Source organism: Lissotriton vulgaris, chromosome 2_1 (assembly GCF_964263255.1).
Source record: "Lissotriton vulgaris chromosome 2_1, aLisVul1.2, whole genome shotgun sequence".
Lineage (NCBI taxonomy): Eukaryota > Metazoa > Chordata > Amphibia > Caudata > Salamandridae > Lissotriton > Lissotriton vulgaris.
Window position 1 is genome coordinate 1,861,920,052 of NC_141687.1, and position 26,007 is coordinate 1,861,946,058.

The 26,007-nt window shown below is 44.0% G+C and overlaps 1 protein-coding gene across 1 annotated transcript in view; it reads left to right on the forward strand.

The window, feature by feature from the left end:
* The first annotated feature begins 371 nt into the window (after positions 1 to 371).
* The window catches only part of PCSK6 (proprotein convertase subtilisin/kexin type 6), a 1,364,483-nt gene continuing 1,338,847 nt past the window's right edge, over positions 372 to 26,007 (forward strand). The window contains exon 1 of the mRNA XM_086958053.1: positions 372 to 793. Coding sequence (XP_086814179.1) covers positions 626 to 793 — 168 coding nt within the window. The 5' untranslated portion in view covers positions 372 to 625. The remainder of the gene's footprint in view (positions 794 to 26,007) is intronic.

Here is a 26,007-nt window from a genome sequence, read left to right on the forward strand (position 1 = left end):
TGAGAGCACCGGAGCCCTGTTCCGACCTAGAATAATATCCATGTTCTACACACCTTTTGAAAAATGGTTTGAGTGTGCACGCACCTCTGGTGGCGTGGAGTCGTAGCCTCAGTGCTGGAGCAGCTGAAAATGTCGAGGGCCGCTATGACTGCTGGCATTTCATGTGCTCACTTCTCTCCACTGGTCCCCTCAGCTGCGGACGGAGCGCATCCCTGGAGCTTCGCATTTCGCTTCACGCGGACTTTCCTCCTATTCTGACACTTTGCCTCTCAGTCCCGGGTCAGGGGCGGAGCTTGGACGCTCGACGCTCACTATTGGCTGCTTGGGACTCTAGTCTGCATGAGCTTGTTCAGCGCGAGCTTCGCTGCTCCGTCTGCCGGGAGTCTGTCGGCTCTTAGTGGTGCCTGGCTGCCTGCTGTGGAGCGTTCCTGTGTCGCGAGCTGACTTCACTCGTCGTCGCGTGCCTGAGACGCGAGACTTTTGAGCCTGTTCCTGCAGCTCTCGCCCAGCCCCAGCGGCCGCTCTCCAGAAGTTAGTGTCTGGAGCCCCGAAGGAGAAGCATGCAAGTATTGCTTCCTCCACCGCCTTGTGTTTTGTGAGAAGACCCCCGCTGTTGGTCACAGGGATGGCGGCCCCCCGTCTGCTCCTGGTACTTCTCCTGATGGTGCTTCGCAGTGTCCAATGCGCGCCCTCCCGCACCGTCTACTCTAACCATTGGGCAGTGCGTGTGCTCGGGGGACCGGACGAGGCGGATAGGGTGGCGTCCAGGTACGGATACCGCAACCTGGGGCAGGTAAGATCAGACCGCGGAGCTCGTACAAACTAAGAGGGTGTATATCTCACAGAAAGTATTTTTATGTGCTACCCATTCGACCTAGAAACTAATGCAATCTCGTAAAGCGTGTAGTAATGTTATTACTCTCCTGTGCAAACCAAACTGCCCATGAGTCTCACGGCAAGTGTACCACTATGGGTCGCTTATTGATCGAGTTCTGTATAGGGTAGACCTTAAAGTCCAAAGATGTACACGACTAGCATGCACTGAATGTACCGTCCGTCACTAACTGCACCAAGGCTTAGGGACAGAGACTACTCCCCCACCGCAACTCGTACCCAGCCCATGACACAGTACTTGTGCACCTCATGCAACACTGACAGTGCACCCCCGTGGAAAACATCCTGGTAATAATATATTCAACGATGAATACGTTTTGCTAGTTCAACCCGTTTTAAAACTTTGCCCCTTGATGCAAGTCTCACTAGTGGTGCAACACTTGCTGCAAGGCGCAAGCGATTTTAGTGCTCCAATGTGCAACACTTTCTGTTGTTGTGTCTAATGCAGCTCTTACTACTCACTTCTGCCTGCAAAACACAAATCGAGTGATAAAGCACACATCTTGTTTCACTCTTGTGAGTTGCCGTGCGTGTTATTGTTGTAGGGCATTAAGCTCTTGCTGTTACTGCAAACAATGTGGAAAGCATGCGGTTATTGCAACACTGTGCGAACATTTCTCGTCCTCCAGCCATTCCAACACTTACTTTTAGAACAAGAGGCAAGAGCCATACCCTACCAAATATATTGCTTACCCAGCCCATGCAGCACTTGGAGCTTGTGAACTATTTACAATAGTTAAGGGCTGTGCACCTCCAATCCTACACATTTTATTATTGTATTTGCTGCGCTACAGTAGCTGTGGTTTTCCCCTTGTTGTAGAAATTGCTGCAAACCCACTGGCGGTCACCTAATTCTCCCCTGTCTAACACTTACTGTTAGTAGACATTCCGGTGATACACTTGCTAAGCGCATACCCAAAACTTCAACACTTTCTCCTTCCGCACCATTGCGCAACACTTAATCCCAGTGCAACGATTATTGCTGTGACTTTCCTGTGCAATTTGTCCTGCTAGATGGCACTATAAGTCACTTATTGCTAGTTTAAACTGAGGTATCACTATTCATAGGTCATCTACCACGTAACATTCGTATTGCAAACCTTTGCAACATTTGCTTATTGTGCATTAACAATGTAACACTTAAACCCACTACATCCCTTGCAGCACGCACGTCTTGTGATCCGGTGGAACACATGCACATTCTGATTTTCCTGTGGAATTGCTTATGCACACCTGTGTGTTTCAGAAACAAAAGCAAATCCGCATTAACAATGTGGAACACGAATAACATAATACAAGTAAATCCGTGATATCACTGAGTCTATTGTTGATGGGTAGTCGGAATTGTGAAGGCTCTAATAATCCTATATTGATTTAATCCCACCTCTAAATAATACAGTTCATTCTGTCTGGGCATAATGCTATAAATAATTCACATAGCATGCATCAGATACCTGTCATTAGTGAGAGCAGCCCATAGAAGTTATAAAGCTCTCAATCTGATTTATGCAGTCTTAACAATTCACAACTCACTGAGGTCTATTCACTAAGGTAAATTCGGTTATAAATGTAGGTTTATGATCTAGTTTAAATGTTTTACACTTGCTAAGAACAGACTAAGGGATTCCTCACAGTTGTAAATTAGTTTCTGTGGATTTCTCTTACATGATTACGGAGATATCCATAGTAGTAAATCCCGCTCCAGGGGTGGGAAGTGGATGTCCTCAGGCATGGTTTGGAAACGCCCACAAATATGTACAACCATTTTCAACCTTGGAAGTGGTAAGAGATTTTCCCCTTCCTAGAGTGAAATGGTAAGACAAAACCCCCAGACTCGCTTATAGTCTAGGGAGCGACCTTGCCCATAGGGGAAATCAATTTCCCTGCAGAGAGAAACAAATGCACACTTGCACAGGAGACTCTATATCCCCCTGTGCAGAGATCTGTGCTATGGAGAACATTGGTGTCTTTAGAGGAGGATTAGATGGTGCCAGTTTTCCAGGTCTCTTGGTCAATGCTTCTTCCACCACAGCTTCTAAATGTTTCAGGAGGCGACACAAAAAAAAAACACTACAATTTTCTGTTCACATTAATTTGTTCAACTATCTTTCACTACAAAACAGTGTTATTAGGTTAAAATCTTTAAATCTAACTTAGTGTGTGTATCCATGTGTATATTTGTATTTTATGTATGTTTATGTATATAGATAAATATAAATCCTCGGCCAATTAGAGGGACCTGTGTTTTACATTTTCGGCAGTGTTGGATGCCAGCATCCAGATATATCTAACTTTTTTACCCTTTCAAGTCCAACCAGAGCACTTCTGTAAGCACGCATTTCTTAAATAGCTGAATGGATTTACACCAAATCACAAAATACCATTTCTGAGTAAAATTGGAACTTTTGCTATATTTGGTGTAATTCCATTCATCAGAGAGCAAGATTCCTATGGGGATTAACATTGAAAATCAACGGTTTGGGGCCCCTCTTTTTCTTGGTCCTGCTTGACGGATCAGCTAAAAAATTTCCATGAAGGAATAAAAGGATGAACATTTTTAGGGGGAAAGTTTCATGCAGATTTATGCAGATTCATCAAAAGGCACCAAGGTAATTAGCCAAACAGAAGAAATGCTCTTCCTGTGGAAACTCTGACCTAACTATAACTACACATACTGTGTATGTATGTATATGTATGTATGTATGTATGTATATATAATATATAAAACAGTTTTATCTGTGGCCCAATCTATGCCATGTGCGTAGCGGTGGTTGTCCTCTGGCCAGGTCCTGTGCCCAAGCCTAATGCTGATGCCCAACCCACATTTTGATTTTTTTCATTTATTTTCATTTTTGTGGTTCTGCAGTGCAACCTCCGTGCCCAACGCTCTAAGTTCACCCCCATGGTTGTGTGTCCCTGTTGCTTGGGCAAGACACTTTCACTCTAGTGGCAATACTTCAGAGGAGCGCTATGCTGGGTCCCATAGGTTTATAGCAGTACCTACTGCACAAAATCTGTCGGGGGCCCTCTTGGCGTGTGGTCGGGGTGTCCATACTTTGGCCCCTTATACTACTTTTCCAAAACATTTTCAGGACACGGAGAGGGAATCTCTGACTCTTGTAATGTCGGCAACAACATTTTATTTGTATTGTGGCCAGTAAGTCAGATTGCTCTGTACTGTGAGACTGGTATACTTAACTTTTCAAGGGCCAAAATAGATGTATGTATCCTGATCCCATGGGACTGAAGGGGGGGGGGGGGGGTCTGTGAGGGACCTCCAGTAGAGAAGAAATTGTCCAAAAATGTTTTTCTTGGCCACATGAGGATCTGTGGATCCACCTCAGTACTCAGCACAGGCCCCTGGGTGAATCCGCAATGGATCTGCGTATTCAGATCCCAATTAAAAAAAATACATCCATTCAGACCCACTCACTTGCTTACTCACTCACACACCCACTTGCACAACCACTCACACCCACTCACATATTCATACAGCCGCTCACACACTGATTCAGAGACCCAGAAACTACTCACACACCTGTACAGCCACTCACACACCCAGTCACAGATTCACACAGCCACTCACAGACCCACACAGCCACATGCACTCACACACCCACTTACACAACCATTCACACACACATACAACCACTCTCACACCCACTCAGAGACCCAAAGAACCACTCCAACACCTCTTCAAGAACCACAGAGGTTCTCACACACCTTCTCAAAAACCTACACCGGTAGTCACACATGCACTCATGCATCCACCGCACATAAACACACACACTTGCACACCCACACAACCACTTTTACATCCCCACAACCACTTACACACCCACACACACACACACCCACTCACACAACCAGGTTACAGGGACATTATAGTTAGGTTCAGATTTTACACATACAAAACCATAGAAATTCAGCAGTTATAGTTATCTCAAGTAACTATAACTAGTTATCTTGAGTAACTATAACTTGTGTTTCAAGGTAACTTTAACTCGCCCCTTCGTCATGCACTGCTAATTACCCCACATACGACATCACTCATGGCATATTCTATGACCTCATTAATAATATCACTGCAACAATTGTAGTGAACTTATTGATGAGAAAACTGTGCATTGTAGGGGCACGAGTCATAGTTACCTTAGGGCGCACAGGTTAAAATAACAATATAGTTTGGTGAACATTTTAAGAATAAGTTAACGTTTTAAACAAAACAAAAAATCACTGAAATTAATCAGTTATAGCTATCGCGAGGACCTATAATTTGTGGCCTAAAGTACCTATAACTTGTGCCCATGCCATGTAAGTCTTCTCATTGATGTAATTTCAGAAGTTGCAGTGAATTTATCAATGATGTTATAGCACATGTCATGAGTTATGTAATATGTGGGGTAATTAGTAACGCTTGGCAAGGGTGCAAATCATAGTTACCTTAGTGCCAAGTAATATGAAAGGCCTACTGCCACTTATATTTTCTTTTAAATTACACACAGGACAGGGGACTAAGTCCTTGAGTCCTCCAATGGCTGCCTGCAACATATTCCCTCATGCCAAAACCCCCCGAGCGAATAAGAAGGCTCTATTTTTCAATATTGGCTTTTAGGGACTCTCATGAGAGTCCCTTGCACCCAACTGGCCAAATATACACACTTTTTGACTTAATATCTAAAAAACTAATGAACTGATTTACACCAAATCACAAAAGCACACTTTCCGGACGAAGATCTAGCTTCCTGCCAAATTTGGTGTAATGCAGTTTAGCAGTTTTTACATTAGCACTGCCTAAAAGGTCAATGGAAAATGCAAGGGGATTTTGCGTTTTGTGGTGGCCCCCCGCTCTTTTTCTCAGCACGCTTGACCGATGAACCTAAAACATTCTATGCACAACCTAGGCAGAAAAGAGAAACTTAAAACAAACGTTTTGTGGAGATTTTTAAAATGGTGCCAAAGTTATTAGCAAAATAAAAAAGGAATTTCCTATGGAAACTCAAACCTAACTTTAATCCCCCCCACCCCCCATTTACTTTTAGGGCCAACACTAATGGAGAATTCTGCTAGCGGGAATAACTTTCTGGCATGACATACTGGGAATGTATGTGTAAAACAAAAAATAGAAAAACACTTTCAAACCGATATATACAGCTTCAGCAAAATTTTAACTTTTATTTTTTTAATAGGCCCCCCAATTCTTCAGTGCTCTTCTGATCGCCAACTGGCACTACAACACACTTTTACAAAGAGGTTCTGTTTGTATTATCACAAGGTACCCGTGAAAAGGCCTCTTTTCATAGAAATCTGAAATCATAGATGGGGCAAGTGGGGACAAGTTTTCCCATTACTTCATAGTAATCGTCTACTTGTTTTGTTGATGTCTGAGCCCAGAGGTGTCAGGGTCATCAAGACGAAAGCTTTATGAGCTGCTGATGTTATGAAAATGTCTGAAATAAAGTCCCAGTATTGAAGAAAGACATGCATGAATATATGCTAGTTGTGGAATTACATCATTAAGTGTAAAAATATGTCTCTGATGCCCAATAAGGGAGTACTTTCATCCCTTTATCTGAATCCAAAGTAATTATTGGACTAAGAGACTTTTGAAGGTCGCCCAAAGCAGAGTGCCAGTGCAGACAAACTGAGATGTTAAAGTACCTATAATTGTGATGAACTCTTAGAGTTGCTAAACAAGCTGCCCCTCTCCTTGGCTGTGAGTTAGCCCTGTATAGTATTCACTGCTAGTGCATGCGCCTGAGCAACATTAACTGCTAGTGTATGTCCATTTGTTTGATATTTTCATACACCATAACAGCATCAGGTGGTATTAGTGTGCTATACAAATTTTAACTACCGTATGAGTGTGTTTCCTAAGAAGGTAACATTAACATAGTCTGATGATGCTGCAGTTGGACATCATGATGATGATGCTTCAGTTGAAGATAGGGCCATAAATAGTTCTGGTTTATTAAATGGGAAAGAGGAAATGGGCCGGGTCAGTATGGTTGCAAGGATTTATTGTAAGGAGTGAAAAGAGCAAGGGGAAAGGGCTGGATCAATTTTGAAGGAGGAAGCAAAGTATTTGACTGACCTTTGAATAGGAAAGTTATGACGCCCCTTCTGAAGTTGAAGTCTGGTATTGTCTCAGATAGGCTGGCACAGAGAGAGTTGCACACCCTTGTTCCCGCTCTTGTGAAAGATTTGTTCTGTGTTTGTCTTGTTTGAACTTGTTTGTTTTTAGCAGTAAGGATGTTTTGGTTCAAGAGTGTATGAAGTGGTTGCCAGGAAGCGGGAGCTGACAGTTGTAGCCAGTGGCTATCACGTTAAGATGCAACCATGGTTTTTGTTCAGAGTTAATCTTGCTGCAGCATGGAGTGCTGGTTTGATAGGAATGATGTGGTTGGAGTCACTGATAAGAACGCATTTCAATAATCAATCTGCACATTTATCTATGAGGTGCTGACGTTTAGCCTGTTGGTTGAAGCGGTTTTAAGTTTTTTGAGTGAGTGTACATTTTAGTTTGCTGATTGTTCTGTTTTTTTCTGATATGGTGAATAAGAGATTCATTGGGGTCGACTGTGAAGCCTAGTACCTTAACAGTCAGTGCCAAGATAGGTGTGAATGCATGCAATTTGCATTCCTGAAGTTGATTTCAGCTCACTTTGCTTTTGAAATTTGATGACATCCACATGAATTTTCTTTCCTGTAGGTTTATTCATTAGGAAGTTTTCATTCATCAAGTTTAACAATGTTTTGAGATTTAGAGTACTGGAGCGAGACACTGTCTTGGTCAGATGCGTGCTTTAGATATGTCACATTATTTGTAAAAGCAAAGTCCTAGTTGGAAAACATTGCTTAGCAGGTGAGAGTACAATTGTTTAGAATAAAGCAGGTAACTTGTATGTTCCTATCGTGTGGGGGTAAAGCTCCCTGTGCTACTCGTGTGACTAATAAGTATTCCCTCATGCGACTCTTAGTTATACACTTGATATTTACAGCTAGTGTACCATGTGCACCATTTAGTGCTACTTCATTTTATACAACACTTTCTATTACTTCACTTTATGCAACACTTACTGCTAGTGACTTACAGTGGATCACTTAATGCAAGTAGATTCATTCCAACATTTACTGCTAGAGCAACTTCTCGAAACTGATTGTACATTTCAGATTCTGTGAATGCAACCCCATATATTACTTACAAATGGTTCACCCTGTGTAGCAGCAGGGCGATCCCGTGCAACTCTTATTTCTAGTGTATACCCGGAATAGCCCATAATGCTTGTACATCTACAAGATTAGTTCATAGCTGAGGCTATACCAAGAGAGTTGAATGCGAGCCGCTATGACTTTCACTAGGATCCTACAGTCCAGGTTGAGATGTTATAAGGGCGGATACATGTTCCTTCCAGAAGATTCCTCCCTGTCTGGGAATGGGCACTATGAGGGCCTCTTGTGTGGATGCCAGCACCTGTCCCGCTGTGTGGGCCTCTGCGTACAGCTGAGCTAAATGCTTAATGAGGGCTGCCTGAAAGCACTTAGAGGATTCCATGGACGTCTTGCCTGTCGCCAACTGCTTAATTGCCACAGCTATCTTGTGCTCCATAATAAATATAATAATAATGTAGTCAATGCTGAGTTATGTTGACCAAAGAAGAGGTCAAGTGGCCATCAGTAGCATCCGATGCTGGCACATATAGCTCTTCATAATAGTCTACAAATACTGTGGTGATATGTCTACTTATGCAGGCAGTGAATTTCTGGGTGTCGAATGGCTGTGATTTTGGACCTGCTATGCTCCACCTGTAGAAGACTTGTGAACAAACGTCCAGCCCGGCCCCTTCCATATGCCTCGGCAACATGCACTCCTAAAAATCATGCAGTGGCAGCCTGGTGATCAGATTAGTATATTCCCATCTCCGTTGGAGTAGGGCACAACATGTCTTCTTGCTTAAAGTCGCCTGTGGCCACAAAAGATGCAGCTCGTGCTCATTCCATTCCAGTTGGATACGCTGAGTGGAGTGTACCCAGTAGAGGTTTTAATGCAGATGCCCCAAATATACACTTTAAAAGCATCCCAGTCGACCAGCAGTGTGGCGGCGGAGCCAGCATTAGCTGAGAAACAGTGAGTAATCTCATCACTCAGAGTGCCCTGGCAGGCAGCATCCTGCAAGGCCGAGCATCGCAGAAACCAGGAGTGTGCACAGGTTCTTGTCGGGCCCCAGTGCAAGGACAGCATAAGCCGATCTACTCTACCGCTCACAAACACATGCCGATCATTAGCGTCCATCTTCTACCATTCCGTCCGAAATGGCACCTCAAGTGCAACCCATATCAGAACTCCCTGGGAGTATACCGAGAATGTGGTGTAAAAAACTAGCCTTTCCAGTATTAATGTAGCTGGTGCACCTCCAGCTCCGTGAGATGCGTCTCCTGAAATATGAGTGTTGCATCTTGCTAAGTAAAAGCGGATGTGATGGTGCTTGACCAGCTGATCCACCCCCCTGATTTTCCATTTAATTAAGTCAGAGGTGGCATATTGTGTCATGATTCATGCTGTAGCAATACGATTGTACATCATAGGTGGACCCACACTGCCCCATCCTGTGTTGCCTGCCCACCTTGCTGCTGGGAGCTCCCTAGGTACCGCTGGGGCACCCAGTATAAGTGTCAACATTGCTGCTTCTTCCAAGAGCATTACAAAAAAGTGAAGCAACACACCTACAAGGGCCAAGAAAAAACATTACCCCACCCAATCATATATAGGAAACTAAGAAAATAAGCCCCCAAGAGGCTGAGACAGAGGGAAAGGTATACAAGGAGACAGGAAGAGAGAGAAGGACGAGGCCGGTGGAGGCATCCATAATAGGCAAACAGAATGTAACAGCTCAAGTCTCTTGGAGGTGAGCTCCTGTTACTGCCTTGTGAGGGCAAGGCCCCATGTCAGCCAGCTAAGTTGGTGTGACCAGTCACACATCGGGTGGTGACCATCCATTTGCAGTGTTGATGCTTTGATCAGGCCTGCCATCAACTCAGCAGGATCCGTAAAAATTTGTGATGGCGGTGTAGTCCCTGACAAGCCAGGCTTGCCTGTCTGTGTCTGATTCCCAGTATATCGCTCCTCCCCTTGACATGGATCATATCAAATCCTCTGCAGATTGCAGTCTGACCATAGGAAGTTCCTGCATCTCTCTATCCTAACTGGCTAGACGCTCTTGGGCTTCTGCATCACAGCTGGAGGGCGATGTGAGTGTGAAGGAATGCCCACATATGGTAGCGCAGAGGACTGCAGCCTTGTCTATCTCAGCCTGGGTAAATAACCATTACAACAAATCTTTTACCCCGCATACCATCACCCCGTATACCATGACAACGCAAATACCATTACTCCGCAATGCCGTTACAACACATGGCATTACATTTTATATGCTTTTACCACGCATGCTTTTACAACGAAATTCGTTGTAAATGCATGAATGGTAAAAGCATATGTTTTTTATTTGTAAGTATAAAGTTGTAAAAAATGCAGGGTGATGGTATGCGGGGTAATGTCTTGCGGGATAACAACACATATTCCTTGCCAGGGTGTCAAGGCTGCGCTGCACTCCAGCCCGATGTTGCTTCCCTCTTCTGTGTCGTGAGGTCTCTAGAGTGTAACAACCATTCCTGTCATTTGCAAGGACAGCCTGTGGGGCTTGGCCCAGGCCCAGGCCCACACCTCAGTCAGGTCTGTAAGGACTTGCCCTGATCGATAGTCCAGAGTCTGACTAGGAACAGAAGGGGATATTTCAGTCCCATAACCCGCGGTCTAGGTTTTCCAATGAGGAACGAAGCTCTATGTTTCTGGACCACCAGGCTAGAGTCTGGAAAGATGAAGACTTCGCTATTGTCTACCACAAAATGGCCCACCTGCCTCGCCACTAGAAGAATGACGTTCTTTTTGCACAAGTGAAGGAGTTTTGCACCACATGTCAAGATGTTGCCCCTAGAGGTGGCATCCTTACTCAGGACAGGTTGTGGGGCACCATCGTCCCAGTCAGCCAATCCACCAGATAGGCCACCATATTGTGATTCTCTGTACCCTTGGATAGACCCACCAGGCGCATTTTACTTTGTCGTGCTTGGCCCTCTGCAATGTTCTTCAGGAGGCGGTCTGTAAGCTCCTGCACTTGTTGCTAGAGATCTGTCATTTGGGATTGTAACTGTTGTAAAGACGATCCTGTGTGGGCCACCCTCTTTCACAGTTTCTTTGCTCCTCCTTGCAAGGAGGCTCACCTCGACAGCCACTGCGTCTGTCTTCGCCTCCATGGAGGTTCTGGAAGAGTTCAGCAACTCCAGGATCTGTGTGACCTCGTCCGAGCACGGTGTAGTAGGCGCCACCATTGACAATGTCAATGTTCTTGCATCTATGCCTTGCTGCAGTACTGGAGTTGGTGGCAATTTGGTTGTTTTTTCGCTTTTCAATTGTTAGCACAGTTAGGAGAGAGGCCCCAGGAATGTGACAACTAAGGCCAGATGCCTGATTGTGGGTCGATGCCAAGCAGTCCGCAGGCAGCTCGATTACCCACCAAAGGGAGTGAGGCAGCACAGGCCGCTGACCGGCAATCAGTCTGATCACAGTCAGAGCAAACCGCCAAGTTGACGGGGGCAAATGATGAGGCTTGATAACCAGTAGGCTATCGTGCATCAAGCTATCAAATCAGGGCAGAAATGAGCATGCAGCCATCAGACACACATGAGGCAGGGAGCAGCCCCCCTTCCCCTGGGGCAAATCACATATGGGCTGCAGCCCAGGTTGCCCCACCATTGCCTCCTCGGAGGGGTCTTTCAGGCAATGGTGCAAACCCTTCGGGGGGCATGCGGCTTAGGAATCAGTCTGCAGGGGGTAGGGTAACAGCTTGTCTCCCCTCACTGCACCCAAGTCGTAGTGCAGGGTGCAGGCAGAAGGCGCTTCTGCACTCGTCTACTTTGCGGGGCCCCTGCCATGAAGTTGGAATGGGACCATCCTTGCCCCCACACCCCCGCCCAAGGGTGTTGCTGCATCTCTTCCCATCCCTGGCCTGGCCTCTGCCGAAGTCGTGGCCCACTGCTTCCTCTGCCGCAAGCAACTACCTCGCGGCGAGGAGCAGCCATCCTTTTTCTGGCCTCTTACCTGTCCACACGTGCCAGTCGAGCAGACCAAATCGACAGCCCCACTCCTCCTCGGGGGCAGTTGCAACCATCGCATGCGAGCTGTAACCCAGCTGGGCTCACTAAGGTGCGGCCACCATAATTCTTGTCCTGGCCATGCCTACCATCTTGTGTCTTCGTGAGTGTGTTCCTTGTCCTAGGATGAGGTGTCCCTTGGTATTTGTATGCCATGTCACATAGTCGTTGTATTCTCTGACCTGTGTGCCCCAGGACTCTTACCAGTGTCTTCCCTGTCAAGGTATCACTGTCACAGTATAGTTCTTTTTTTCTCTGAGTTTTTAAGTTCCTCTAACATTATAGCGTGCGCCTTGTCCTGTTGGTATGGTTTCTTCCATCACAGTGCAATGGTGTATTGGGCACAGTGGCTGGATGTTCCTTGTCCCGGGGTGTTCTTTTACAGATACCAGGGTTAGGGTCTCCCCGACAAGGCTAGCCTTTGGTCCAACAGTGCCCTAAATAAAGCAGTGTATGAAGTCGTCTGACTCACAATTTTAAGATAATTTAACAGAAATGTAGTGAGCTTTGCAAAGTGCAGCTCACGTACTACACTTGTAGTGGGCATTACTAACACCTGACGCAGCGCGGCTTTCAAACAACCCTCAGAACCATCTCACCGACCCAGGAGTAATTTATTTTACTCGTCGGTGGGGCCCATAGCACCGCGAGTCACACACTCACACACAAGACCACACTACCCCATAATCAGTGACAAGTAGATGAGCTGCAGGATAAGCGGGGTACCTTATTAATCTATACACAAATTTTATACATTATAATCTAAAATACTCAACAGTCATAAAGAATAAACATCAAGGTACTCCTCTATTTGGTCGATGGACCAAGTAGTAGGAATCAGTTGATGGTGATTAAGTCCAGCTCAATCACAATGTTCTCATAACTTTAACATTTTATTGTCATGACTTTTATGCTAATGAACACAGACTCGAGTTTATATTCTACAGAATTTTACCTAGATTCATTAGGAAAGAAGTATTTATATTGCAACTTATTATTGGATAAGCACATTCTAAAACATAATTTAATACATTTTAAGCAAAGAAAAATTTTAAATATGCATTACCAATATGCCATAGAGCGATGGCAAAACTGCATAGAACAAGTTCCCAAGCTGACTGTCTTTCTAGCCTCCTCGATGTTTCCCTTCCGACATAGAATCTCTGTGACAGATCTCGTTCCTTTTCCCCATCAAAGTTTAAAGTCAAAAAATTTTCAAAGTCTCTTGCACCATAACATTGTTCAAACTGACAGCATGTTGTGGTGCGAAAATAAAAATCCACGGAACCCTCTTTAACCCTCATTCGCACAGACTCTTTTATACCCTTTTCACTATCTAAACCCAAATTGAAACTTTTAGGGTCCACACTCATTTCTCATTTGTCCAATAGGGAGGTGGTGATGATCACCTCATGTCCTCCTTGCTCAAACCAGTTCATGAATTTGCAGAGTCATATCAAAATTTTCTCCTGACTTAATGTTCACTTTTGTACTTGTCTATCATTTCTTGTATCCATTCCAAACATTAAAGTTTCAAAACTTCTTCCTTTCCCAGGCTTTTAAATGCAGGCAACTTTGGCACAACTCCCGTTCAAAGGCCAGGCTGGCCTTAGCATCTCTTGCTCTGGGCATTGGCCATACACCCGTGACTTTTCGACTCTTTCGTGCATGTGTGGTGGCCATCTTTGGATTTCATTTCCACCATTGCGTTTAAACAGCCACTTTCAGACTAAGCCACGCAGGCCCCCTTGGGAACTAATATGAAAACAAATACAACAAAAATTAGATATAGAAATGAAGCCCTTCTGTTTACCTCCCACCATTCTAATTTTCCCATGTTAGGTGTTACCTAGCTTAAGCAAACATATAGGCGATATTTACTTACCATCTACATTCTTTTGCCACAAAAATACTTATAAGCACAAAACATGTATGTTTATTCAGTTATATCTATGGCATCACAGCTCTATATTAGTTTGACTCATTGTTTTTATTAGCAAATTAGGCCCACATGCATCAAGCACTTTTTCATTCGCAAACGGTGCAATTCCTTAAAATCGGCCGTTTGCGAATGCAAAAGTGCTTTTTGGGATGCATGAAGCAATTTTAGAATTTGCAACATTGTTGCGAGTTCTAAAATTGCGGGTGCTTTTAAGAAGTCGCAGATGTGCGACTTCTTAAAAGCAATGCATCATCACTTTGACAAGTGAAAATTCGCACTTAGGGTTCCAAATTTACCGAGTGGTTGAACCACTCGGTAAATTTGGAAAAAGTGTTTAAAATGCTTAAAATGTTATTTTTTCAACATTCATGTTTCGGACACACATGTCCTTAGGACATGTGTGTGTGCAACATGATGCGAAAAATACATTTCAGGGGTGCATGGGGGGGTCCTTTGGACCCCCCCCTGCACCCATGAAATTTTCTAAGTGCCACTCGCAATTTGCATTGACTCCTATGGGCCTTTTGGCCCATAGGAATCAATGGAAATTGCGAAAATTAACTTAATAATTCGGTATTTCTTTGGGATTCGGTAAAAAATGCGATTTTTACCGAATCACAAAGAAATACCGAAAAAAATGATGCATAGCATTTTGCATTTCCTAAATAGCGATTCCTTAATTTTCGCTATTTAAGAAATGCAAAATCCTACATTGATGCATGTGGGCCATTGAGTTTTGCAAAACAGCAGTTAGTTTTCCCACATGTTGTGTCTAATTTGGTTGCATTTTGTTGATTAGTTTACATGCTTCACTCAGTTATTATTATTATGGTTATGAGAGAATGACTTAACAAAGGGTACAAAAAATGTTTGTTTCTCCTCTACTCCATCACACCCCACAGGGGTCCTGCTGTGTTTTGACTGGTACAGCACTGGGGATTTCCAAGGGGGATACAACATAGGCAATGTGATGATATCAGAACTTCTTAGTATTGCAGCTACACTTTTAAACTAACTGTGCCAAAGCTTCTCAACAGAAATGATACATTCCTAATGGCACAGTACCGGAACTTCTCTGTAGGAGTGCTGATGTTTTAATTCAGCATTATCGGAAATCCTTAGTAGGTTGCTATATTTTTAATAGCGCAATAATGAGGAGGTTTGTTATCTCTGCAAAGAGATCAATATTTGAATGAGCTTGGAGTGTGGACTTCTCTTCTTGTACATTTCTGAGCAGATGTGATGGATAATGTTATTATGTGCATGAGGCATCTCCAGTGTAAGTTTTCCTCAAACATAGAGGAGTTAATGCACATCTAGCAAAAGGACTAGCTAAATTCAGTAACAAAGCATACATAGCAAAGGTAGGAGAAACACAGCTTTTGCAAAAAACACCATAAGTGCAAACCTCTCTGACAAAGAGGTCGGTACCATATTGGGAACAGTGGCTGCAGAGTCAATTATTTAGAAGCATTGAAAAAGCCAATAGGTCTTGTCAATGAAACATGTTTACTTTGCCATTGCTTGTTTTCGCTGTCATTGTTTGCTAATGTGGATGCACACATATCCACGGTAGCTATCTTTTAATGGGATTTCTTGAACTATAGTAAAATATATTCAAAGAAGGCCACTGTAGATATGCACACATCTGCTGTGGCCGCCTTTTAATGGAGAATCTGAAAGTATGCAAAAAAAGTTAAAAGTTGGCCGCCATGGAAGAATGAATTCTGTTATATTTAAAGAAACCTATTAAAATGTGGATGCACAAGATGGGCTTGCCTCTGTGCCAGCCATTTTAAGTAGAATGCCACAAATGGCAATAAAAAAATGGTTGCCGTGTAGGCACAGATCTTTGAATGGTTTCTATCCTTTTTTTATAAGCATCATGCTGATAGTTGTTACTATTCTCAACTGAGACTCATGTTTGAAGATGTATGCAATCATGGCAGATACACAAGGTCTCAACGGATGTGGAGGGAGCTCTAGGAGTAGGCCCATTTCAGCCTCCTCGACTTTTCAATTGAAAAATTATTAGGAAAATGGATGTCTTCCAGGAAAATACATTAATCCATTGTTTGTGGAGAGAAGGGCCGGCCTTTCCATTCACGGAGTGGGCGTGGGCTCCTTAGGTTCAGTGCAGTGGCGTAACATTACCGCCCCCCAACCCCCGGTGAGTGGGGGGTGGCATCCTCAAGGGGGCTCCCTCCTATATTTTGCACAGGCGAAGGGCCCTTGCACTGAGCGCTCCTGCCTGGGAGCCCCCTCACCTTTTGTTATGCCACTGGTTCAGTGGGTGAAATGATGTATCCCCACCTAGCAGGTGGAAGCTGGGAGACCTGCTCCCTTGTGTGTCGGTCTTCTCCTTCTTCCATTCACAATTAGCAATCTTCACCTTGCATATGCGTCTCCTGTCCCTGACAGCCCCCCTCGAAACTGAGCAATAGCTGGGAGGAGGGGTATCCGTGCCCTGCCAGAAAGGTAGATGTTTTGACATTCAAATACTGTGACCATCTACTACCTCGTCCCATTCAGAGGTGCTGCAAGAGCCTGCATTCCACCTCACTGGGCTGAAAGCAGGTAAAGCTGAGACAACTTAGTCTTGCTGGTTCCATGTTTTCAGGTTTCATTTTGTCAACTTTGTGATCTTGGGAAGAGGAGGTTTATGCATTGGACTATTTTTTGTTACTTATGATGGGTATTATTTATTTTCCACCTTACTAGAACTACTCACATCAACATCAAGAATGAATGTTCAAGTCAGCTCCCAAAAATGATGGTGACAGCACATTGGAGGATGGATCCAGAGGGAAGCTAAATGAAAAACGGGGTATCAATCTTGCGAAATACTTGACTTCTCATGACCTTATTGACTCAGTCAGGCACTTGTATGTAGATAAGTGTCTTTTACCAACCTTTAGGAGACACTTCGGGGCACATGCATCAAGCATTTTTGGAGTCGCAAACGGTGTGATTCCTTAAAATCGGCCGTTTGCGATTCCAAAAATGCTTTTTGGAATGCATCAATCATTTTTAGAAATCGCAACATTTTTGCGATTTCTAAAAATGCGATTGCTTTTAAGAAATCGCAAATTTGCGATTTCTTAAAAGCAATGCATGATTACTTTTACAATTGCGAATTCGCAATTAGGGTGTCAAATTTACCGAGTGGTTGAACCACTCGGTAAATTTGCAAAAAGTGTTAAAAACGCTGCTAAAGCATTTTTTACACATTCATGTTACGGACACACATGTCCTTAGGACATGTGTGTGTGCAACATGATGCGAAAACAACATTTCATGGGTGCAGGGGGGAGGGCATTTGAACCCCCCTCTCTACCCTTGAAATGCAATCAGGATTTGCGATTAGCAAAGTGCGAATTCGCAATTCCCATTCATTCCTATGGGCATTTTAGCCCATAGGAATGAATGGGAATTGCGAATTCGCACTTTGCTAAGCGCATAATATTTGAGAATCGGTAAAAATTGCAATTTTTACCGATTCTCAAATATTTTGAGAAAATGTACATGCATCCCATTTTGCATTTCCTAATTTGCGATTCCCTAAAAATCGCAAATTAGGAAGTGCAAAATGAAACAATGATGCATGTGGGCCATCGTGCCTCTACTATTTACTATATTTTTGTTACAAGGAATTTTATTGATTGCTTGCACGACCTACCCTAGAAACAAGAATTTACAATGCAATAGGTCTCTCATTAATTACGTTTGAGCTATTGGCATTGCTAAATATTGCATCACCAATTGCAACAAAATCTATAAATCGTAGGCCCATTGTTACAGTTTTTAGGTCAAGCCTCTGGCAGCGCACATGCGCTGCATAGGAAATCGACCTCTTGGAATCACGTCAGCTTCAGTAGAAGCTTGTGCATGTGGTGCTAACACGCTATTGGCCTTTGCGTCTGGCTTTAGCACGCAATTGGCTGAAGACATGTGGATGTCCAGCTTTTAGGGAAATGTTCACTCCCAGAGCCATCAGTGGTGCGCAGGGGTCATCTGTTTTTAATTAGTGTGGATGCGCTTGTCTGTTTATACAGCGGCGTGGGAAGGCTCTCTTCATGCTCAACTGCTCGAGTGTTGGTTGGTGCAATACTCTAGGTCTCATTTTCACACGGCAGTGACAGACTTGTGTTTTATTTTCACTTGTTGATATCACATTTCAGTTTTCATATGGGCTTGTTTGATTCACACTCATATTCTTATATGCATGTTTGCATTTACACAGTTTATTAAGGGGCATATTAAAAAAACAATAATAAAAACTCTGGACACAGCGGCGCTGATTGGAAAGAACTGTATTACAAATTCACTTTTCAAAACCATGGTTTCTAAGACTCTCCATCAGTAGTTCTAGCTTATGAAGAACCAATAATTCTATGAATTTCAGAGAAAAGGAAACTCGGTTGAGGGGAAAACAAACATTCCCAGGTATATCTGCTGTAAGGACAATGGCAAAGAGAATAAAGTGCAGTGGTTTAGTGTTATAAACAATAGAGAAAGCAAAAAATATAAAGATTGGCAAGGAGTGGGCATCATTCTGTCTGCTGTACGATTGAAAGATGAATCTTGGCTCATGGAGCTTGAGGGGCCAAGGAAGGGGGGGGGAGAAGGTGTGCCAGAGAATGCTGCTTCAAGGATTCACTCAGATGGCTAGCATCACACAGGCCTCTAAATGTTTCCTCCTATCTTCCTTCCCAAGGCCCGCAAGCCGAACTGGCCCAGCCCGGGCCGGCAGGGCACCCTGTGATTGTTAGGTGAGGCAATGAAACAGTTACATGCGCGGTATTAAGAGGGGACAAAACGCAATTAGCCAAGAAATTACTCTGATCTCGGTGACATTTTCCCCAAATCATCACACAATACGAACGGCCAGGCGTGATTGACAGGTTAATCCAGTGTGGATAGGCTGGCGCCCGCAGCCGTTGAGCCACGCGCTATCGAGCCGATTACCCGCCAGCTGCACATCGCTGATAGCACCTTAGCTTCTCCTCGCCCAGCGCATTCCACAGGTTTAACGTATGATTAAAGTATTGACCGCTAATGACAGGATCATCCCGAAACCTGAAATAAAATGCGCTAACCCCTTTTTTGCCAGGTCTATGAATTCGGAATGTAAATTGCATAAACTGTGGTAATTCATCAGTGTTAGCACGGTTAAGTTTAAAATAGAAGAGGTCCTTTTGCCCTTACATCCAAAGCTGGATGGAGGGGAGACGTGTTCGTCGACTCTAAGCCTCAGGTTAAAGTGATCTAACGGCGAGGGTGGCGGGAGGGTGAGTGCGGATTTAAAGAGTTAAAACCATGTATTTCCGAGAACGTCTATGGACGTCAGCGAGGGGCAGCCAGAGCTGGATAGGCCTTTTATTCTACCGGGCATTTCCCCCACTGACCTGGAGCCCTTTTGGCTTTTTTGGGCAGTTTTATGTAGCGGGAACTCGACCCGAAGGTAGCTGAGCGCTTAACAAGAGCCCCAGTTACCTTACACAATGACACATTTACTTTGGGTAGGCACGGGGAGATTAAGTGATTTGCCCAGAATCACAGGATCTTGAGCCAGAGCCGAGACTCGAACCTGGCTCCCCAGTGCCAAAGTCGGCAGCTCTGGCTTTTAGTCACACCTTCTCCTTTTGGAGGCCTTGAAAGCCCCCACTCCTGACGTCTCTCACTTTCTCCAACTGCCAGAGGTTTCTTTTAACAGTCAACAGGCACCTGGAGGCTTAAAAAAAAGAGAGAGAGAGAGTGAGAGAGCGCAACAGAGAGAGAGAGAGAGAGAGAGAGAGAGAGAAAGAGAGAGAGAGAGAGAGAGAGAGATAGAGAGAGAATGGAAAACAGAAAACAGAGCCTGCAGAGTAGACAAAGGCAGTGGGATTGGTTTGAGCATTTTTGTCAGGCTTTTTTGGTTCCCCAGCTAACATATGTACCTGGCTTGCTCTCTGGTAACCCTGATATCCAGGGGTCATCAAGGCAGCATGATGAACAAAAAGTCCTCCCCCCACTTATTCTTCAGCGACGAGACAGTCACTGTAGAAGGGCTAAGGGGCTGGCTGCGTAAAGTTTGCAGAGCTGGATGACTCAAAACTTTGAAAAATTTACTTGCAACAGCATCGTTGAGCACCAAGTGCGGAAGCAAGAATCTATCAGCTGCGATGGATGGCTGGAAGCAAGGGAGTAGCCAGAAAATACAAATACCCCCAACCTTGAACAAAACCTCTGAAGGCAGCAAGTAAGTGTAGGAAGGGAGCTCAAACCTTCCCTTAAGTACTTCCTTGTCACTTCCATCCAATCATCTGTTATTCGTTTCATCCTTTCACACTTCCATCCACCCACTGATATCCATTGTTTCACCTTTATGTCCTGCCTTCAATTCAGTCATTATTCTGTTTTTCACCATTCCATCCATTTACACATCTGCCATCTATGCATACAAACATCCATATATCCATCCATCCTTTCACTTAGACATCCATCAGTAAAGGCTTTCATCCATCAATTGTTCCTTTTTGCCATTCTCTCAGACTTTCATTTACTCTGCCATCTTTTCACCCATCTATCCACTTCTCCAATCACCTATCAATCAAACTATTCATTCATCTACCCTAGCACTCATCGCCCGCTCATCCGTTCTATCCCTCATCATAGCTTTCTTTCATCGTTTTTCATCTCCCCTTTCCTTCCTTTCACTCTTCTTTCCCTTTTCTATTAACATGTGTTTCTTCACTTTAATTGTGAACTTTTGCTTAGTTGTAGACTGAAGAGGTCCATTAAGAATAATATATTCTTCCCTGAGCACTCCAATAGTAAATATCACTGTAAGCTCAAACAGTTTCAAATCAATACAATATCCACATAGATACAGCAAAGTCCATAATATGATCATCCACTTTGGTTCTTAAATTAATAATCCAACTCCAAAGCCTTGAAGTCTGTTGTATATTTATTCCACTTCACAAAATCTCCAAAAGCAGCCAACACGTGTTTCGTCATGCACTAATTTGTGCCATATGACTTCCTCAGGGCTAATCGATTGTCTCCAGATATGTTTGTATTTCAGTTTGCTCAGACTCAAGATACTATTAGCGATGATTACTGTATTGGTAAGCCAATCTATAATATCAAGTAGTGACAGCTACGGGCACAAATATCTTAAACATCCATGTCCGCGTTGTATTCAAAAATCACAAATCAATAGTACTTCTAATTGATAAGTGAGACTCCAATATTCCTGTACTTGTTAACACAAAGTGCCTGTAGGCGTATAGTCTCTCCTCGTATTATACGAGGAGAGACTATACGTCGGAATCGGTTACCAACGTTGGATAATGAATTCGTACGATAATATGGGTTACATATTTTCTGAAAGGAAGTAGGCATGAGGTGACTGCATGATAATATCGACTTCGTGCTCACTACAGGCACTTTGTGTTAATAAGTACAGGAATATTGTTTGTCACCAATGGAAAAAAATCAAAGGAGATACATCTCGGGTAAAGCACCTCTTTTTGGAAAAGTTTGATGAACATAGGGTGCAAGTAGAGCTAGGGAAAACCTCTGAGGACGTTTGCCGGACCCTTGCTAGCGTGGAGCCTGTTTTTTGATCTCACACTAGACCTAACACAATGGGAAAGGTCTCTCCTCTTTCACTTTGAGTCTTGTTCAGTTTGGCAATTTATCAGCACTGGACTGCTCATCAGTGTATTGGGAGGCACCAATCGGGTATGTTCCTGTAAAAGGGTCTCTTCACAATCGCTCTTGCATTATATGTTTTTCTGTAATCATTTTGATTACCCACGTAGAGTTTTTCTTAAACCCATATTGAAATCGTTGGCATGCCCAAGATGTTCAGAGGCGTTGCATCATTTGCAATTATTAAACTTCCCAATTATCTGCTGCGGAGTGAGTTCCTTTCTTAAGGCAGTAATTGGAGCAAAGAATACTATGGTTGGATAAGCATGTACGTTCCATTTTATGATGATATCGTATTTTAGCTGTGTTTTATGCTTTTTTATATATAGTATCATATCTGATTGTGTGATATAGTTTTATTATACACTCCGCACTTTATCTTGATGTTGAATATCCTTCGACCTACGCCGCTGCCAGCATTCGTGTACAGGTTTAGGCTATTGTACCATTACCGGGGAGTGAGTGAGTGATTAGACTGTATGGATGGTGATCTGCATATTACACATGAATCGCAAAAACATCACCCTGATAAACTATTATACTTGGATTGCAGAACGGGCATTTTTTCTCTGCTCAGGTGCAGGTTTTTTTTATGACACTGTAAACCTGTGATCTGCAGATTACGCACAGTTATCTACAGTAAATGCATTAACCTCCCTATTTGTCTTACCGGTCTTATAGTCAGAGACTTACTTAATTCAATTTGGTGCACGGGGAAACCTCCTAAAATGTTCTTCAGCAGATGCATTTCGCTATCACATCGTACTGCTTGGTCTCCCGAGGTTTCATCCTTGTAGGTTCTATAAAATGTCTACTACTCAGTTGGCTAATAAAAACACATAATATTTGCACTGACACTTGACCGTCATAGCGAGTGTTAGGTAAAAGAAAAAGTAATACGTGTGTGTATGCACCAGTGATATGTGACTTTTGCGTAATTTTACAGAAATTCCATGAAATGTAAAATTTGCATTTAGCTCACGGTTCATGCTAAAAAATAAACACCGTAAGAAACATAAGTGCTACAAACCACATCCATTCACATTCTAGCCATTTGTGTTGTTCCCGTGCTAAAAGTTTGGCATGGTGTATTTACTAATCGTAGTCTAATGGCCTAATTTCGTAAATTTTGTATAAAAAACAGAAAATTAAAGACACAAAATTACTCAAAATTCTGCTGACATGATAGAAATTTCACCGTGGCTTAGTCCCCACCTATAAATGGATTTCTAAAGATTGGATTGTTTGAGGATCTTCACAACTGTGATGTCGCCAAACCTCTGAGTACTAATCCTGACAGTTGGTCCCACTTGATCAGACTGTGATTTTCTGGAAAATTGTGTTATCGCGCTGTATCTCAGATCTGATATCTGAAGCCGCTTTGGATCATGGACTGGAGGGTGCGCAAACTGCTGCATTACCAATCTATCGCAAAAGCCTGCTTAGTTTAGTTTAAAGCACTGCAACCCCTCAGTGGTCCCATGTCATTGGAAACCGACACCATCAGGCAGTGGTTTTTAAATTATCGAGATTTTGCCAGTGGCGGCTGGCATGTAAGGAGGGTGGTAGTGCGGAGGGTACAAAAATAAAAGTAAAAAAATAAGTAAAGAAAAAAGAATCCCACTTACTTTCCAGGCACAATGTCCTCCTCCTCACGCGGGTCTTCTCCAGGCAGGCAGGCTCAAGGAAATTGCAGTAACCAATCCTGGCACTGCGCTCATGCTGCATGAGAGAAGCACCAGGATTGGAGGGAGCAGCCTCTTACTGCTCCCAAGGACACTGGATACCTATGCTGCCTCTAATCAAGGTTTAGAGAGGTTTAAAATATGCATGTCTGGCTGGCAGTTGCAAGGCGGTCGGCCAAAAATACACGCGCACTTTAAACTTAAAGTGTCCTGCCAATTACTGCTTTCTCCTACTGCCTGACTCTAGCAGATATCAGAAGGCCCCGCCCCACATCCTGACGCTCGGCTCGGGATTTTGAAAAATAAAATGAGAATAAATGAACTTTTTTTTCAATATATTTTTCTACCTCTGGAGTCAGTTTTTTGTGGGGCCATGCCTCATGGAGGAGCCCTCGCCCCTGGATTTTGTATGCTGCACCATTTAAACACATAATTACAATGTCTAAGTCCCAGAACTCAGTAGGCTGTTGGCCAATGACACAAGTCTGGTTTGCCTGAAGATGTGTGCTCGACCGATGCTAGTAAGAGCTCAGCATGTATAAAAAGGTAGTAACAGAGAACCCACTTCTCTTCTTGTAACCGTGGCGTAACAAGGGGGGGAGCGGTCCACTCCAGGCGGCATGAGGTTTGGTGGTGGTGGCCTCCACCCCCGCTCTTACCTGCAGCCGTCACGGGGCAGCAAACGCAGGAATCATCTCCGCTCCGCTCTTACATGTGGCTGCAGCAGGGTGGCTTCTGCAGAGACCGCCACGGGAGGCCAAAGGTCTACCTATGCTGCTGGCTGGAAATCATACAATTCATTCAGAGAATGGGTAAAGTACGGGGAGGGAAGAGTCATAATAAAGGATGTCTGGGATAGAATGAGCGAAGGAAGACCAGTCTTGATTCATAGCTTACCTTCGGAAATATGATGCTTTGGGTTAAAATGGTTGCTAATCTCTTGTATGAGACACTCCCCTATGGAGGAGCTGCAGATCTGCAGCCTTGGAGGGAGACCCTGTGTTGGGTGGGATCATACGTTGATGTGTAAGTGTTGACCACGTGTGTACATGAAGCTACAGTGTGTCTCTCTCTGTTGTCAGAAATTAATCTGGGAACAGACACTTCTGTCACGTCCCCCAAGGATCACAGGAGGCAGATGCTTCTTAGAGGTATGTTTATTATTATCATATGTACAGTCGCTCAGGACACGTCCTGCCCCTAGCCCGCTTGGTCCCCTTCTCCTGCGGCCACCTCCCCTCACCGGAAGTGGTGTCCGGTGTCCGTTGTCCCCGACCCCTGACCTAGGGTCCTAGTGCCTGCCATCTGGGCACGACATCTTCGTCCGGTTGTTTGTACCGGGATTTCAGGTGGAGTAGCTCCTGAGTGACGTAATTTCATTTTCTGTGATGACGTCTCAGGTGCTGAGGTCAACTGGCAACATTTCTTTTTTTTTTTTTTTTTTTTTTTGAAAACCTTTATTTATCAGAGACACGGTACACAGCGTCTGCCTACAACCACTGCGGGCCGGCCGCTATGACAATAAATAGCCTTCCAAGGTACCTTGCGTTGCAAATAGAGGACAAAAATAACAACACTACGGTAGACTGGCAAGGAGCCACAGGAAAAGGATAAAGAGGGTTTCATTTTGTAATTTTGACGAATCGTCCTAAAGTCAGATAGGGTAGCTGAAAGGGCGGACCAAGTAAAAGGATATACACGAGTTAAACATCATTATCGAGATACTGGCGTAAAGCAGCACAATAAGGATAAACAAGCACCGAAGTACATATCACCCCAGTTAGGGCCCGCCCAGTCAATTTATCACATCAGGAGTTGCATTCTAGCTTGTATACGGTATAGTAGGATATAAGAGGGATCATTCTATGACAACAATGAAAGGATCCTACGACACGCAAAAGGGCACTTATTACATGGGAAAATTAGCAGCAGAAAATGCGCCCTCAAACAGTAGTACAAGAGGGAAGGAAAAGCAGGATGTGTAATCATTCAGTAACTATGCATTAAAATCGATATCATGGTCGTGAATCAATAACCTTGCGATAGTGACACAGACGCAAAGCGCAAAAATCCGTCCCGGAAAGAACTAAACCCCACCCCCATCTGACCCGAGATACATAGGAAGAAGAAAGGAAGCAAGAGAAAAAACAAGAAGAAAAGGCCATAGAAACAAAAAAGAAAAAGAAAATCAAGCCCCAACTCCCCCACCCTGCACGTCGAAGAGGCTACGCCCCCCCCCCCCCCCTACTAGCGTGCCTGTCGCCCCAAGAGTACCCACATAAGGGAAAAGACGGGGGAAAGTCAACACAAGCAGACTCCCGCCCCACCCCATTCACACAAAACGGCTCAGGCTCGATCACCAACAGACCAGCAGGTCGTCAAGCAATGGCGGCGTCGTAGTATAGTTCAGCAAAGCGTCCACATCATAATGGGTGACCGGGGATCAGTCCTACGATGCATAAAGGAAGAGTTCACCCCTGTCCCAACTTGACCCTTCCGTCAATACGTAGCCACTGAAAGTTTGCAATGGGGCACCGCCCCGGACGAACAAGGCGGCCAGGCGGGTAGAACAAGAGC